A 19,002-nucleotide genomic window follows, 5' to 3' on the forward strand; every position below is an offset into this window, starting at 1 on the left:
TTAAGAAGCCCATCTTTTCTTTATATTCCTTCTTCTTGAATCTTCGACACCACCTGTGACCAACTTCATCACATAACAGACAAAATCCTTTTTGCTTGATAGTACATACATCTCCTTTCATTCCACCTGTCGTGTCCACAGGTAATAAATATAGTGATAGCAAAACTGCCTCCCTTAGGTCCTGATCTTCCTTTAGTTTCAGTAAAGGTAGAACCTTTGACTGTTGCAATTGGTTTATAATCTTGAATACTCCCGTGGTGTGGATCTAACATGAATCGTACTTCCCTTTCCAAAAAATCCACCAGGTCTGGTAACATGGCTACTCAGTTCTTCTTTTCCATTATTCAGCCTGCTTGGTTTTATCTATGGGTTTATCTCTGCACTTTTCTCTAAGTCACCTGGGCAGTTTTAGAATGATGGCTCTAGTATTACTAACAAGATTCATCTCCTCCATGTGGTTGAGATTTTTCATCGAGCTACAACAACCTCTAAGAAATATCGCAAACTCACTTAATGGCTCCACATCTTCTGGCTTTATATCTTTCCAAGCATAGGCCTTCTTCATGTATGCATTAGCAATCCTCTGTTCATTACCATAACTTTCTTTATGTAACCTTATTGCCTCTCGATAGCCGTGGCCTTCAGGCCTATTTAGACAACTTTCTACATGTACCTTAGCACATCCGCTTGTGTAATACGTAATAAATCCCACCCACATAATTACAGGCACACAAAATTTAAAGGCAAATGGCCATAATTTATAACATTAAGCCAAATGGCCACGACACTGGTGTCTAAATTTGATTTTGCATTTGAAAACATTTTAAAGCATTGAATTGTTAAATTGATAATCAAGGACCAATCTCACCCCGGTCTGTGCATCTTCTCTCTCCCATTAGGCAAAAGTTTGAAAATGCATACCTCCTGTTTCAGGGACACTTTCTTCCCAGCTGTTGTCAGGCAACTGAACCGTCCTCTGACCTGCTAGAGTGTGGTCCTGACATCTCGTCCACCTCATTGGAGACTTTTAATTATCTTTAATTGGACTTGCCCTAAACATTATATCCTTTATCTGCACACTGAACAGCTTGATTGTAATCATGTGTTGTCTTTGAGTGGATAACATGCAACATAAGATTTTCAGTGTACCTCGATTCACATTACAATAATAAACTAAAGTGCAGTTAATTAATGTATTATATTATGATTATATATTTTGCTATTTTTACAGACGCGTTAAGCTGCCACAAATAAGCATTTAAGTGTTCTGTTGCCGGCACATATGACAATTCTTGACTTGACATTCTTGAATCTTTTTCTTTAGGTTACCATTGTTGATTGAAGTGTGGCACAAGGATAAGATGACTAAAGACGTGTTGTTGGGAATAGCAAGACTGAAATTGTCACACGTTCTAACAGTGGATAAAACCCGTTTTTTGGGTCTATCAGGTGATCAGTGTTGGCGTCAGACATACAGTGAAAAGATTCCAGTTGTAGCAGCACAAGGGCAAGTATGATTGTTAAATTGGTACAGTAAATCATTAACGAGAGTTATAATGTTTCATTCATAATCCTATATGTATGTAACATAGCAAGTACAGATCTTTTACTGGTAAATACTGTTTTCCTCGTCCTTGTCTTTCATGGGAAGTGGCATAAATTACAGCCACATGATATTTTTCTGTATAGCGCGGAAACAGGCCCTTTTCCGCGATCCCCGCACATTAACACTATCCTACACCCACTAGGGCCAATTTTTACATTTACCAAACCAATTAACCTTCAAACCTGTTCGTCTTTGGAGTGTGGGAGGAAACCGAAGATCTCGGAGAAAACCCACGCAGGTCACGTGGAGAACGTACATACTCCGTACAGATAGCACCCTTAGTCGGGATCGAACCCTGGTCTCCAGTAAGGCAGCAACTCTACGGCTGTGCCACCGTGAAGGCCCTATAATCTGTAGATTTATTTCATAGTCTTTTCTGCTATCTTTGAAGCCATATTATGGTAATTTGAGACCATGAATGGCAATGAGCAAATTGTCTACAAAAACATCTTGCATGTTTTATCTTTTTCTGCAACTTTTAGCATTATGGTTTTATCTTTGTCTTAGTATGATAACATTTGCATTAAGGTAAATTCTTGAAATTTCCATGTCTTATTCTCTCAATTTAATTTGATCAAATTAATTTGATCAAATTAATCAAAAATAATTCTCTATAATTTCATTAGTTTTCCAAGCTATAACTTCAAGCAACTAAATGTTCTGGCAATCATAATAATGTATTCCTTAGACTTTATATTAACTCCTCCACAACTCTTATTGAATCTTTAAAAAAGGGCATTGTGACAATGATGAAATGGAAAAGTCTTCAGGAAATGGCAATTTGGATGCCAAAAAATTCTTGTGCCTTTCCTTTTTATTTCTTCGTGGATTATTAAAATTGGTGAATGCCATGATGTGCATGTCCTGTAATTTAATTGAATAAGTAAATTAAACTTCTTCAGATTTTGTGCTTCAACGTGAGTTGACCAACCTAGATTTTTGGATAGGATTTGTAGATTCAATTACAAATAATAGATTGCTGCAGAATTCAAGGATGTTATATTTAATTTCACTTTGTTTGCTTTCTGTAACTTGTGCACTGTCACTGATCAGTGAGCTGTTACTGGCTAAGTGTGTATGTTTTCACAACATCTGTGCTAGTAAAAATCAATTAACGAACAAAACGACACCAATCTAGGATAATCCTATAATCTCCATGCCACTCTTTGTGTGGGAATATTCAGTCAATCTACACTAGAGGGCAGTGCTCACAAACTTTTCCAGTCATATTGCTGATATGATTTACAGATCGTAATGCTGATTGTTACTTATTGTCTTATTAGCTGACGGGTAAAGCCTGTGCAATCACTTAATATTATTGCCAAAAAGTTACCGTTACCATATTTTATATGGTAGGGTCTCGACCCGAAACGTCACCCATTCCTTCTCTCCAGAGATGCCGCCTGTCCCCGCTGACTACAGCTTTGTGTGTCTATCTTCGGTTTAAACCAGTATCTGCAATTCCTTCTTGCACCATATTTAAAATCTGAAATGGTTAGGCAGAAAAATGACTTTACATTCTTGGTAGGGAATAGTTTAGTTTAGAGAGAGCATGAAAATGGGTCCTTTAGCCCACTGAGTCCACGTCAACCAGTGATCACCCATTCATGCTAATTCAATGTTAACTCTCTTTCCCACTCCACAATAGGGTAATTAACCAATAAACCTTATTAATAATAATATAGTAACAGTAAAACCAAGTTTCCTGGATCGAGGAGCTCTGTAGAACAGGGTTTGCCTCTGGGTCATATAGCCTATTCGTGACTTTTTCCCCAAAATGTTGCAATCGGCTAATAATCTATTCCATCATGAATTGACTACTGGATGCCATGTATGTACACAGGATGGCGATTTTGTGGGGAGGGAAAGGCAGAGCATTCTTATGACAAATATATGGAAAAGTGAGATGCATTTTTGCTAATTGGAGAAACTGCATAAAATGGCTGAAGTAATAAATGATCAGAGGGAGTTATTGATCACAATTTTTATCTCGACTACTGGTATTTTTTTGTGATATTGGGTGACAGAATGGGTGATTGAGCACAACAATTAAAAGCACTTTTAGTCATAGTAGATGAACAAGAAGTTTGTTGCGAAATAGAAAGTAGTCCGATATACCTGGGTTGTCTCTGTTTTGTTCACCCAAGCAATACAATTTCTTGGACTCTAATCTTTGAACTATTGCATTCTGAAAACGGGTTTGAGAATGGTAATGTTTTGAGGTTGGGTGACATGTAAGTTTTATCTCTTTATTTAAATATTAAGGATTATATATTTATATTGGGATTCCAGAAATAACTTAAGATGGAAATGAATCAGCTTCTTGCAAAAGAATGCAAGTGGTGATTTTTAAAATTCACTGGAATGGCCCATTAATACGATTCGTGCCCAGAAGATTAGTTTTATCTACTGACAGAGTTTATGATCCCTTGACTTGTAAACTGAAGTACAAACCGTACAGTATATTAAATATGTATATAAAACATTTCAGTATATAAAATATATATACTATATAGCATACAGTGCCCTCCATAATGTTTGGGACAATGAGCCATCATTTATTTATTTGCCTTTTGTGCTCCACAATTTGTGATTTGTAGTAGAAAAAATCACATGTGGTTAAAGTGCACATAGTCAGATTTTAATAAAGGCCAATTTTATACATTTTGGTTTCACCATGTAGAAATTACAGCAGTGTTTATACATAGTCCACACATTTTAGGGCACCATAATGTTTGGGACACAGCAATGTAATGTAAATGAAAGTAGTCATGTTTAGTATTTTGTTGCATATCCTTTGCATGCAATGACTGCTTGAAATCTGCGGTTCATGGACATCACCAGTTGCTGGGTGTCTTCCCTGGTGATGCTCTGTCAGGCATGTATTGCAGCCACCTTTAGCTTATTTTCTATGTTTCTATGTCTAAGATCAGGCCACTCAAGAATTGACAATTTTGTAGCTTTGAAAAATTCCTTTGTTGCTTTAGCAGTGTTTTTTGGATCATTGTCTTTCTGTAGAATGAAACCTAGAAACATAGAAAATAGGTGCAGGAGTAGGCCATTCGGCCCTTTGAGCCTGCACCGTCATTCAATATGATCAACGCTGATCATCCAACTCAGTATCCTGTACCTGCCTTCTCTCCATACCCCCTGATCTCTTTAGCCACAAGGGCCACATCTAACTCCTTCTTAAATATAGCCAATGAACTGGCCTCAACTACATTCTGTGGCAGAGAATTCCAGAGATTCACCACTCTGTGTAAAATATTTTTTTCTCATCTTAGTCCTAAAAGATTTCCCCTTTATCCTTAAACTGTGACCCGTTGTTCTGGACTTCCCCAACATTGGGAACAATCTTCCTGCATCTAGCCTGTCCAACCCCTTAAGAATGTTGTAAGTTTCTATAAGATCCCACCTCAATCTTCTAAGTTCTAGCGAGTACAAGCCGAGTCTATCCAGTCTTTCTTCATATGAAAGTCCTGACATCCCAGGAATCAGTCTGGTGAACCTTCTCCCTACTTCCTCTATGGCAAGAATGTCCTTCCTCCGATTAGGAGACCAAAACTGTACGCAATACTCCAGGTGTGGTCTCACCAAGACCCTGTACAACTGCAGTAGAACCTCCCTGCTCCTATACTCAAATCCTTTTGCTGTGAATGCTAACATACCATTCGCTTTCTTCACTGCCTGTTGCACCTGCATGCCTACTTTCAATGACTGGTGTACCATGACACCCAGGTCTCGTTGTATCTCCCCTTTTCCTAAACGGCCACCATTCAGATAATAGTCTACTTTCTTGTTTTTGCCACCAAAGTGGATAACCTCACATTTATCCACATTATACTGCATCTGCTGCCATGCATTTGCCCACTAACCCAACCTATCCAAGTCATCTTGCAGCCTCCTAGCATTCTCCTCACAGCTAACACTGTCCCCCAGCTTCGTGTCATCCGCAAACTTGGAGATGTTGCATTCAATTCCCTTGTCCAAATCATTAATATACATTATAAATAGCTGGGGTCCCAGCACTGAGCCTGGCGGTACCCCACTAGCCACAGCCTGCCATTCTGAAAAGGACCCGCGTACTCCTACTCTTTGCTTCCTGTCTGCCAGCCAGTTCTCTATCCACATCAATACTGAACCCCCAATACCGTGTGCTTTAAGTTTGTATACTAATCTCTTATGTGGGACCTTGTCGAAAGCCTTCTGAAAGTCCATATATAGCACATCCACTAGTTCTCCCTTATCCACTCTACTAGTTACATCCTCGAAAAATTCTATAAGATTCATCAGACATGATTTACCTTTCATAAATCCATGCTGACTTTGTCCAATGATTTCACCTCTTTCCAAATGTGCTGCTATTGAACTGCCGGGCCATTGAGTTTTGAGGCATTTGTTTGAATTTGAGCAGGTAGGATATGTCTATACACTTCAGAATTCATTATGCTAGTACCTACAGCAGTTGTATCATCAATGAAAATAAGTGAGTCAGTACCTTCAGCAACCATACATGCCAGGCCATAACACCCCCACCATCGTGTTTCACAGATGAGGTGGTATGCTTTGGATGTTGGGCAGTTTCTTCTCTCCATACTTTGTTCTTGCCATCACTCTGATTTAAGTTAATCTTCGTCTCATCTACCCACAAGACCTTTTTCTTGAATTCTTCTAAGTACTTCTTGGCAAACTGTAACCTGGCCATCCTATTTTTGCAGTGAACCGGTAGTTTGCATCTTGCAGTTTCTGTTCATGAAGTCTTCTGCAGACAGTTGATGTCATTAACAAATCTGCACCTGACTCCTGAAGAGTGTTTCTGATCTGTCGTACAGTTGTTTGGGGATTTCTCTTGATTATAGAAACATAGAAATTAGGTGCAGGAGTAGGCCATTCGGCCCTTCGAGCCTGCACCGCCATTCAATATGATCATGGCTGATCATAACTCACCAGTGCTCTCTTTCTTCTTAATGATTTCAACCAGATGATTTTGGTTAGCCGAAGTTTTGGCTGATGTCTCTAACAGTTTTATTCTTGTTTCTCAGTCTCATAATGGCTTCTTTGACTTTCATTGGCACAATTTTGGTCCTCGTGTTGATAAACAGCAATAAAAGTTTCCAAGGGTGATGGAAAGACTGGAGGAAAGACTAGGTGCTGAGAGCTCTCTTACACCTGTATGAGGGAGGCATTTAAACACACCTGAGCAAATCTGACAATGTGCACTTTAACCACATGTGATTTTTTTTCTTTTGTCAAAAGCCTCAATTTATTTATCTTGTGTGAAGGAGATGGCTATGATAAAACATTTCCATTTGTCTATTGTTGAGGAAGATAGTTAGGGTGTGGGGGGGGGGGAGCGATTCATGGGAGGGAGTAGGTGGGATGACAGATGGAATCTACACTCTTTCAAAGCAGTTCCTTTAGCACAGGATTGTTATTAATAGGAAGAAAGTACCCAACAATATAAATGTCATTTTGCACGATGAGTTAAACCATAAACTGCTATTTAAAAAGATTCACTGTTTGAAAGGCAATTATTGCACCATGAAGAACGAGTTGCTGTTGCTAATGTAAACTCTAAACATTGGTTTCAGTGCACTCCATTATATTACAAAGTTTGGGATAGTAAAGTTATTGCGCTTATTTTGTTCTCGATTATTTAACGTGATCTTTGTGAGTAGAGTATTTTTGAATTTGTATACTTGAGAACTTTTTTTGGAAGGTTTTTTGCTGACACAGTTCCACTATTTTAACAGGACAAGTAACAAAATTGCCGAACTGTATTACTCCATGACTTTGGAAGATTATGGTTTAGTGAAAACACAACATATCACTGTGTCTGATTCTTCGCAGGTAAGCACATGATATAATTGCACGACTTCAAGCCTGACATTTTGATTATGAACTGGATAGATTCATTTTGATCTGCATTTCTTAAATACTGTTGTGTTGCCAGCTCAGCACACATAGAAACATAGAAAATAGAGAATACTAGAGATTCACCACTCTGTGTGAACAATGTTTTCCTCATAATTTTAAATGACTCTGGTTGTCACTAAAATGAGAATTTGCTATTGTCTGTAAACTTAGAACAAATTGGATTAAATTGCTGCCCATATGTCTGCATTAAACCTATCCATTTGGGAGAGGAGTATTCTGCCACTGTTTTCTCAGTTTTCATGTACTTTATTTCAAGTTTTCTCACAGATGGAGATAATTTTGCGTATAATGTATGACAGCTCTATCCATTCTCTTGCCCCATTCTCATTAATTTTCATGTTACATTATCTTTCATGCCCGACTCCAAACCCTTGATTTTCCTGCCAGCCTACTGTGTAGACAATGAACTACCAGCATGCCTTTGAGATGTGTGAGAAAACCAGAGCAACTGGTGGAGAACCATATGTGTACTGGGAGAGCATGCAAACTCCAACACAATAATATTCACTCTTTGGAAATGTTCTGCGGAAATAAATAAATATAAAATATGAAGGGGATATCAATTTTAAGTTTTAATCATTCAAGACTGCAGGACAATAATATGACATCACTGTGTTGACAGTTTGGTGGTTGCAGCCGAGTCCTTCCTTTGCCAGTCCATATATGTGTCTGAGTGCAGCACTGCTGTCCTCTTTGTCTGCAAGGTATATTCTCTGCACTTCATTGGGGAAGCTTACATTCACAAGGCCAGCTGGTTCCATAAAGTAATCCCATATCATCACACTTTAATATTCCTGAATTCCTACACCACCTTCCTCTCTTGAACGCTGCTCCTCAAACCCCATAGTTTCCCTGGTATTGCCACTTCCTAAGCCCTTTTCTGCCTCGGAAATGAAGAGCACAACGATTTGCTCAGAGATACAGTGTGGAAATGGGCCCTTCGGCCCACTGAGACCATGCCGACCATCGTTCTATTTTATCCCACATTTGCATCCTACAGACTAGGGGCAATTTGCAAAAGCCAATTAACCTACAAACCTGCACACTTTGGACTGTGGGAGGAAACTAGAGCACCTGATCGCGCAATCATAGGGAGAACATACAAATTCTGCACTGACAACACCCGTAGGCATGATCAAACATGGGTCTTTGGTGCTGTGAACCAGCACCTCCACCAGCTGTTCCAATATGTCGGCATTTGTCCATCCTCTAATTTCACTTCACCTCACCTGTTGTGCAATGGTTGTGGGTCATTTTGTTATTAAAATGACAATCATAGAGTCATACAGCATCGATATAAGCATTTCAACCCAACTTGTCCATGCCAGCCAAGATAATAATAATAATAATAATAATAATAATACATTTTATTTATGGGCGCCTTTCAAGAGTCTCAAGCACACCTTACAAAAATTTAGCAGGTAGAGGAAAAACATGTAAGGGGAATGAAATAAATAGTAGAGACATGACTAGTACACAAATTAAAGACATAATTCAATTCAAAACACAATATGAGGCAATTCATGCACAGATGAAAAGGGAGGGGGACGTGAGGCTAAGGATAGGCAGAGGTGAAGAGATGGGTCTTGAGGCGGGACTGGAAGATGGTGAGGGACACGGAATTGCGGATCAGTTGGGAGAGGGAGTTCCAGAGCTGCCCTGGAGAAGGCTCTGTCCCCAAAACTGCAGAGGTTGGACTTGTGGATGGAGAGGAGACCGGCTGATGTGGATCTGAGGGACCGTGAGGGTTGGTAGGGGGAGAGGAGGTCAGTGAGATATGGGGGGGCCAGATGGTGGCGGGCTTTGTAGGTGATGCCGCATCTTAGATAGTCTCATTTGCCTGTTTGGCTCAAATCTCTCCAAACATTTCCTATCCATGTACCTGTCCAAGTGTCCTGTAAATGCTGTTATGATACATGCATCAACCACCTCTCTGGTAGCTCATTTCATATATCTACCATCATCTGAGTGGAAAAAGCTTCTCCTCGAGTTCCTATTACATCTTGCCCCTCTTGCCTAGCCTAGGTAAGGCAGTACATTCACCCTCTCTATTACCCTCACGATTTTATACTTCAAAGATCACTCCTCGGCCTGCGATCCAAGGAATAAAGTCCCAGCCTGCCCGTCTTTTTCCTCTGGCTCAGGCTGTTGAGTCCTGGCCACATCCTCATAAAACAACTCTGCACTCTTTCAAGTTGAATTACATCCTTCCTAGAGCAGGGTGAGGGAAACCTAACACTGTTCTCCAGATACGGCCTCACCATTGTCTTGTACAACTGTAACATAACTTAATATGAGAGAAAAACATCCTAAAGAAACACATCTGCTTATAACTTCGCATTAAATAGGAAAAGGATTCTGCATTACAGAAAATTGTGCGAAGAATACTTTTCTCGGAATGCAACCCCTCTGAAATGTGAGGGTTTTTTGTCTTTGGGGTAAGGATCAAATCACTGCGACGGAACATCACCATCGGTGTTTTGTGCTCTCTGTTCCAAATTAGTTTTGACACAAAAATGTGATAAGGAAATTTGAATGGGAAGGAAGGTCTTAATCAATGACTCGAGTCAAATGTGGCACAAAGTAAATAAAGGGAAATCTTAAAGGAATTATGAAGACCATTGACTTATCATCAATATAATTTAGACTTTGAATATGCACTAGATTCTAAAGTTGGTTTAAAGATTCTTCTTACCTTTTGAGTAATTCACATTTTGGAATAAGGGTGTTTATTTAATTTATTTATTTAAATTTAAGAAATAGGGCCCGTCTCACTTATCATTACTTCCCTGTAGAAGAAAATTATTAATAGGCATATGGCATATTCTTAGGTTTTGCAAGAACATCTATGGCAATGAATAGAAACTGATGTTACATTGTTTAACAATGTTTATTGCATCAGTTAATGCAAAGCTGTATTAACAGTGTTGTTTCAGTTCAGTGTTAAGTGGATTACAAAGCTTTTTGAAAAGGATAGTTTGGGTAGATAACCAGGTGGTGGTGGATTCCAACTGCTAAAATTCAAAACAAAATGATGGAATATTGACACAAAAAACCAGGGCTGGATTCTACTTGGCAGGCCAGGCATCTGAATTGAGGAATTGTGTATTTAAGATCGAAATCTGGAAGAATGTTTTTCCATTTCAAATGTTTCAGAAATTTGTAATTTCTCAAAAATACTAAAATAATTGTGGTTCCAAGGGTGAGATTTTTTTTTAAATCAATAAATGAACAAGCCTGATTTAATAAATTGAGATGCAGAGTGGCTGCACTGGAATAGAAGAATTGTTCAGAATGACCTACTACTACTTATGGGTAAATCATGATCTGCTTAGAGCAGACATTTTCTGTGTTAATTTGGTGAATATCTGTTTAACATTAGAGCGCAAATATTGGACTACAACAACCATCTGATCTTCCAACTAAGCCAGTTCAGGCTTCGGAGTTAGTCGCTGATACTGAACCACGTGAGACAATGGAATATAAAGCGGCCTTTGAGTTGGAAATATGGAAAGAAATGCAAGAAAACTTGTTTGAGAACCAGGTAAATGCTTTTCTGCATCAAAGTAATTATTAAAGGGCAACTGGCTTTCTGTTCAAAGTATACTTAAATTGTTCTGAAAATAATTTCATCGCATCAAAATATATATATATAATTCAGTTCATGTTTTTTTTTAATTAAATATGTTTGCAATATAGAAAAGTTAAATATTTTGGAGTCCTTTTACTTTTTAGTCCTTGTGATTAATTGCTTAAATGGTTTTTCTGAACAAAATACATTTTTTAAATTTATAGTTATAGTATAAATACTACATTTTTTGTGAATGAGACGTATTGTTTTTTTAACCCATAGTTGAAACAAAAAGAGCTGGCACATATGCAGACCCTTGGTGATGAATGGAAGAGGAGAGACCGAGAGAGGGAAGCTCTTGTGAAGAAAAAGGTAAGGAAGGGAGGAGAGAGTTGTGTGGTGGCAAAGTCGTTTTATTCTGGTTCCTTGCACTGATCTGCATTTTCATAGTTTTAAAGGTTTGGTACAATTTTACTGTCAATGTTAACCAACATTACAAGAATACTGTGTTTTATAACCAGTTGCTTTCCCAACCTAACTTGAATGGCTTATGCAAAGGAATGCTGGTGGTAGCAATTGTGAAGAGGTGTGGTATTCATTTTCCACTTACAGTGCCCTCCATAATGTTTGGGACAAAGACCCATCATTTATTTATTTGCCTCTATAATCCACAATTTGAGATTTGTAATAGAAAACATCACATGTGATTAAAGTGTACATTGTCAGATTTATACATTTTGGTTTCAACATGTAGAAATCACAGCAGTGTTTATACATAGTCCCCCCCATTTCAGGGCACCATAATGTTTAGGACACAGCAACGTCATGTAAATGAAAGTAGTCATGTTTAGTATTTTGTTGCATATCCTTTGCTTGCAATGACTGCTTGAAGTCTGCGATTCATGGACATCACCAGTTGCTGGGTGTCTTCTCTGGTGATGCTCTGCCTGGCCTGTATTGCAGCCATCTTTAGCTTGTGCTTGTTTTGGGGGCAAGTCCCCTTCAGTTTTCTCTTCAGCATATAAAAGGCATGGTCAATTGGGTTCACTTGGCCACTCAAGAATTGACCATTTCTTACCTTTTAAAAACTCCTTTGTTGCTTTAGCAGTATGTTTGGGATCATTGTCTTGCTGTAGAATGAACCGCCGGCCAATGAGTTTTGACCAAGCAGATAGGATGTGTCTATACACTTCAGAATTAACTATGCTGCTACCATCAGCAGTTGTATCATCAATGACGATAAGTGAGCCAGTACCTTCAGCAGTCATATATGCCCAGGCCATAACATCTCCACCACTGTGTTTCACAGATGTGGTTGTATGCTTTGGATCTTGGGCAGTTATTTCTCTCCTCCATACATTGCTCTTGTCATCACTCTGATATGTTAATCTTCGTCTCATTTGTCCACAAGATCTCTTTTAAGTACTTCTTAGCAAACTGTAACCCGGCATCCTATTTTTGCCGCTAACCATTGGTTTGCATCTTGCAGTGTAGCCTCTGTATTCCTGTTCATGAAGTCTTCTGCTGACGGGTTATTACCAAATCCACACCTGACCTGAAGAGTGTTTCTGATCTGTCGGACAGGTGTTTGAGGATTTTTCTTATAGAGAGAATTCTTCTGTCATCAGCTGTGGAGGTCTTCCTGGCCTGCCAGTCCCTTTGCGATTAGTAAGCTCACCAGTGCTCTCTTTCTCCTTAATGATGTTCCAAACAGTTGATTTTGGTAAGCCTAATGTTTGGCTGATGTCTCGAACAGCTTTATTCCTGTTTCTCAGTCTCATAATGGCTTATTTGACTTTCATTGGGATAACTTTGGTCCTCATGTTGATAAACAGTACTAAAAGTTTCCAAAGGTGATGGAAAGACTGGAGGAAAGACTAGGTGCTGAGAGCTCTCTTATACCTGCATTAAGGAGGCAATTAAACACACCTGAGCAATTACAAACACCTGTGATGCCATGTGCCCCGAACATTATGGTGCCCTGAAATGGGGGGCTATGTATAAACACAGCTGTAATTTCAACATGGTGAACCCAAAATGTATAAAAATGGCCTATAATAAAATCTGACAATGTGCAACTTTAAATTGTGGAGTACAGGCGCAAATAAATAAATGACGGGTTTTTGCCCCAAACATTATGGAGGGCACTGTATTCTCAACAGCAGCAGGTGAATAAAACGTATTTAATGCACTATGAATTAGGAACTATGCTGGGTGGTCGTATAGACATTGCTGTATGAGTTCATCAGGGTAATGTCCAAAAGGGAAACCTTAACCATGTAGCCATGTTATTGATAATGCCGTTGATTGTCAAGAACTGCAACATCAACATCTGAGTGGAGATATTCACTTGTCCAGCTCAAGATATTAGAACTAGTAGACTTGCTCAGCCTTGCTGCCACCTCGCAGTTATATTTATATTTTCCTCTGAGCGCATGGATTTCTTCAGGCTATTTTGGTTTCGTCTCGGAATACATGTTGGTAGGTTAATGGTCTACGATAAATTGCCCCATATGCATGATGGTAAGTTTTAGAATCCAGGGAACGTTAATGGGAATGTGTGAAGAATAGAATGTAATTGGTGCAAAGGAGTGCTTGATAGTGAGTTTATAGTTAGTGGGATGAAAAGCCTGTTTCCATACTCTTGACATATCTGGATTAGCAATAAAAAGGTGGTGACTGCAAAAGCAGATCAATAAGTGTTATCTTACAGTGATTGGTGTGCAACTTCCCACCTTTAAAGCATTTCCTCAAAGTGCACGGTTCAAGCCAGGAATGTGATGGACTATTCGCCAGCTGCCCAGGTAAATGCAGCTCCATTAGAAATTGTGAACCATGACACCATCCGCACAGACCTGACATCCTATCCACCGCCATAAACATGGATTGTGACTTAATTATTCACAATTAACAAAATATTCTATAGTTACTTGCCTTGGTTACTCTGAGAACACCTTCCAACTCCATGACGTTACCACCATGGAATGCAAGGACAGTAGATACATGGGAACACTGCCAGGTACAGTTTTTTAGTGAGGTTTAAAAGCTATCCTAATGTATAAATCTATCACTGTTACTTCATCAACGCTGGGTCTAAATCTTGGAAACCGTAACCATAAAGCAGGGAATAACATTACCAGGATGGTGTGGTTGCAGAAGGCAAATCACTGCTACATAAGGACTATTGGAGATGGTCAATAAACATGTGTTATCAGTGTGAAACACATTCTGTAAATAAATAATGACAAGCATGGACATTTCATAATTAAAATAATTACATTAATAAAATTCATTTTTTAGAAAGGCGTATTGCAATGTGTTTTGTGGATTATATTTGCTATTGGAAAGGATTTCTACATCTGCATATCTTCATGATGACAGGTGGTTGAATATGCTGCACTGGAGGAACAACTACAAAAAACTTTGGCAGATTTGGAAGAAAGAGAGCGCCACCTTGGTAATGGTGAAATAGAGGTAATTGTATTTAAATTTATTTTCTGCACTACTGAACTTGATTAAAGCCTTTCTATGAGTAAATGCCGCTTTATTGTCACATGTACGTAAGTAGTGAAATTCTTTATTTTTCCATACAGTTCAGTGACAATCCTACAGTATGCATTATGGTGCAGGCGCCTAAAACCATGATTTAGGCACCATCTTGTACCCTTCAAGTTCGCTAATTTAAAAATAGTGTTAGTCTTAATGTCCATCAAGGTCCATTATCCTGACGGCAGCACCATGTCAGAGTTGCAGGGGTCGGCCTGGCGATGTGTCCTTGTCTTCCACTAGCTCTATTATGATCATGGTGGACCAATTATATGTGCAGTTTTATTTTGAAATTTGATATCTTGGGAGCAAGAAGGTTACTGTTGTAGGGAATTATAGTGACATTAAAATTAGATTTATTCTATATTTCCTTTTCTCCTATAAAAAAGGCCTTGTTGATAGTAGGTGGGGGTCTTCTGTATATTTGCCTAGCAAGAAGGAAGAGCAATATATGCCTAGGTCAACAAGATGCATCGTATGAATCTTTTGTTCCAGTGGTGTTGCTGCTTATGAACTCAAGTAATTTAAAAACGACATAGTGGAATTTGCTGCTGTAATCCGGTAGTGAGTTGCTGTAATCTAATGTATCGTGAAAGGGATTGAAGCTTATGTAAGGGCACTAATGAAATGAACTGCTCCCTTCTGGATATTGGAATTTCTGAATGCTGCATTTCTTGGGCTTACCAGATAATTGAGTAATAGTCACACTCGGTTTTGATTAGAGATGGGTAGAGCAAACCTGAAGAGTTTGGGGCTAGGTCACTTGTCTGCCTCCTCAACCTCTCAGTATAAGACCTGCACCTAAAATTAATTGTAGATGTTGTCAGTGCAGAGCAGAATGTAGGAGAGTGGCCATTAGAACTTGTGAAGGAATTAATAACTGCGACCCAACAATATCCAAAAACACAATAAGCTGGGGAAGGCAGCATCTCTGTTGAGAAGAAACGGGTGACGTTTCGGGTCGAGACCCTTCTTCAGACCTCTCTCCAACAATATCTGCAATCAGTTTGAGCTAGGATGCCGTTTGAATCCATTGAAACTTTGCCCTGTGCTCTTGTCAATGAACAGTTTGGGAATTGTCACTGAGTCTCTACTTAGGAGTTATTGAAACTGTCAACTCGTACAGTTTCACAACCCTCCAAATCTTTGTTTTTCTGTCATTCTAACCACTTGTAAATTCACTCCGTCATTAATAGGTATAGAATCAATGAGAATTAATTAACCATTTCTTGATGATCAAGTTGATAAAGAAAACCATTTGGATATTTTTAGTTTTCAAGGTTTTTGGTTTCATAAACATTTGTTTTGTTGGCATTCAATGACAGAACTAGCAAAATATTGCAGATTCTGGAAATCTGAAAGAAAAACCCAAGTAAACTGTTGTGATGACAGACTTTTGTTTCTCTACAGATGCAACGTGACCTAAATATATCCAGCCTTTTGTATTTTTATTTCAGTATTTGAACTGAAAATGCAGTTTTGAGTTGAATTTCCAGCTGTTCTGCGGCTTCCTCGTGTTTGTTTTGTGAGAGGGAGGAAGAATAAGAATCTTTGTTTGGAATCTGTGATTGGAATTTGCAGTTTTTGAAGATTATTTATCTATTTGGGAATGTGTAAACATACTGCATATTATAACTATTCTATCAGGGCAACATTTCAAAGTAAACTCTTGACATTATTCCGTGTAAAGCTGCAGAGACTGCGGAAAGAATTACAAGATGATCACGATCGGAAGTTGCGCGAAATGCAAGACACCACACGACGCTCCACTACAGATGCTACCCATCAGGTGGAATTGGAAAGGTTGAAGTTCAATCAGTTGCAAGACGATAAGTTGCGTTTGCAGCAGCAAGTAAGGAAAATAAATAATAAACAAAGGCAAAATGAAGTCTTAATGGTCTAATGGTGTGAAGGTTCTTTATTATGTTCATCCAGCTTTCTTGTTAAGCACAACATTTTAATTTTGTCTTATCTCTGTCTTTGACAGTAGTAATCCTAGGATACAGTATTTCTGGAAATTTTCATTTTGTTTACATTCAATTTGTCTTGTTATTTATCAGATCATAGCATCAGGGATCCACATCTGAATTCTTAATAGATGCCTTTTCACTTCTACATCTGATTTCCAGAATGCAGTTTACTGACCACATTTCATTGTACTTCTGATCTTTAAGTTCTCCAAGACTGCTGTTTGACAATAATCCCACAATTTCTGAGCTACAGTGTTCTTCATAATATTTGAGACAAAGGCCCATCATTTATTTATTTGCATCTGTACTCCACAATTTGAGATTTGTAATAGAAAACATCACATGTGGTTAAAACCCACATTGTCAGATTTTATTAAACATAGATAAAAACATAGAAAATAGGTTCAGGAGTAGGCTATTCGGTCCTTCGAGCCTGCACCGCCATTCAATATGATCATGGCTGATCATCCAACTCAGTATCCTGTACCTGCCTTCTCTCCATACCCCCTGATCCCTTTAGCCACAATGGCCACATCTAACTCCCTCTTAAATATAGCCAATGAGCTGGCCTCAACCACCTTCTGTGGCAGAGAATTCCAGAGATTCACCACTCTGTGTGAAAAATATTTTTCTCATCTCGGTCATTAAGGCCATTTTTATACAGATTGGTTTCACCATGCAGAAATTACAGCTGTGTTTATACATAGTCCCCCCATTTCAGGGCACCATAATATTTGGGACACATGGCTTCACAGGTGCTTGTAATTTCTCAGGTGTGTTTAATTGTCTCCTTAATGCAGGTATAAGAGAGATCTCAGCACCTTGTCTTTCCATCACCTTTGGAAACTTTTATTGCAGTTTATCAACATGAGGCCCAAAGTTGTGCCAATGAAAGTCAAAGAAACCATTATGAGACTGAGGAACAAGAATAAAACTGAGAAACAAGAATAAAAATCCACAAACACCTGTCTGACAGATCCTAAATACGCTTCAGGAGTCAGATGTGGATTTGTCAATGGCCACAGTCCGCAGAAGACTTAATGAACAGAAATACAGAGGCTACACTGCAAGAGGCAAACCACTGGTTAGCCGCATAAATAGGAAAGTGGACAGATGAGAGGAAGATTCACTTATATCAGAGTGATAGCAAGAGCAAAGTATGGAGGAGAGAAGGAACTGCCCAAGATCCAAAGCATACCACCTCATCTGTGAAACACAGTGGTGGGGGTGTTATGGCATGGGCATGCTGAAGATACTGGCTCACTTATCTTCATTAATGATACAACTGCTGATCCGACAAAAAACAGTGCAATCAACGAGCTACCAGCACCCATGATGTGCTTAGACTGCACAGATTCCTTGGCATGGTTAACTACCTGAGTAAATTTATTCCAAACTTCAGTGAAATATCAGCCAAACACTGCGCCAGCTTACCCACAAAGACACTGTTTGGGCCTGGTGCGAGCAATAGCAGAGGGCGTTCGACACTCTTAAGCAGCAAATGTCTTGTTCAAGATTCAAGATTCAATTTATTTGTCATTTGGACCCCTTGAGGTCCAAACGAAATGACGTTTCTGCAGCCATACATTACAAACAAATAGACCCAAGACACAACATAATTTACATAAACATCCATCACATCGCTGTGATGGAAGGCCAAAAAAACTTATCTCTCCACTGTACTCTTCCCCCGCCCCCGGATGTCAGAGTCAAAGTCAAAGCCCCCGGCTGGCGATGGCGATTGTCCCGCGCCCATTAAAGCCACGCCGGGTGATGCAAGGTCGCACACCGGGTCTTGATGTTAGAGCCCCCGGCGTGCGCTCGCAGAGTCCCGCGGCCATTCCAAGCCGCGCGGGGCGGTGCTGTGAGGCCCCGCTCCAGGAGCTCTTCGACCCCGCAACTCGGGCGGGAGAAGTCGCCGTAGCGCGATCCCTGAAAAGCGGTCTCCCCTCCAGGGACCCGCGGGCTCCCGGTGCCGCCGTCCGCCAGACCCGCAGTTGCAGCCTCCGAATCTCTGGAGGTCGGGCCGCAGCAGCAGCAGCGCTCCACCACCGCTCCACCCGCTCTGGACTCAGCCAGCTGCGCGACGGTGAGGTGAGTAGTCGGCACCGGAGCCCCCGGTCTTCCTGTTGGATGCCGCTCCTCGTTGCAGCCCCAACGACAACGGAGACCCGACAAAGAAAAGGTCGGGTCTCAGTGGAGGAGATTTAAAAGTTACCCCCTCCATCCCACCCCACCCCCACCCCCCCACACACACACCCCAACAAAAATAACAAAAACTACATAAAAACATAGACAAAAAATAATAAAAACGCAGACGGGCTGCAGAGGCCGCTGCTGACGAGAGTCGCGCCGCCTACCTCTCCTACTCT

At 39.8% G+C, this 19,002-nt stretch overlaps 1 protein-coding gene across 1 annotated transcript in view; it reads left to right on the forward strand.

Moving 5' to 3' along the window:
- cep120 (centrosomal protein 120) overlaps nt 1-19,002 on the forward strand; it is a 97,377-nt gene that overhangs the window by 44,286 nt on the left and 34,089 nt on the right. The window contains 6 exon segments of the mRNA XM_055633123.1: nt 1,325-1,507; nt 7,360-7,456; nt 10,926-11,087; nt 11,397-11,486; nt 14,496-14,588; nt 16,351-16,512. Coding sequence (XP_055489098.1) covers nt 1,325-1,507; nt 7,360-7,456; nt 10,926-11,087; nt 11,397-11,486; nt 14,496-14,588; nt 16,351-16,512 — 787 coding nt within the window.

Source organism: Leucoraja erinacea, chromosome 3, assembly GCF_028641065.1.
Source record: "Leucoraja erinacea ecotype New England chromosome 3, Leri_hhj_1, whole genome shotgun sequence".
Lineage (NCBI taxonomy): Eukaryota > Metazoa > Chordata > Chondrichthyes > Rajiformes > Rajidae > Leucoraja > Leucoraja erinaceus.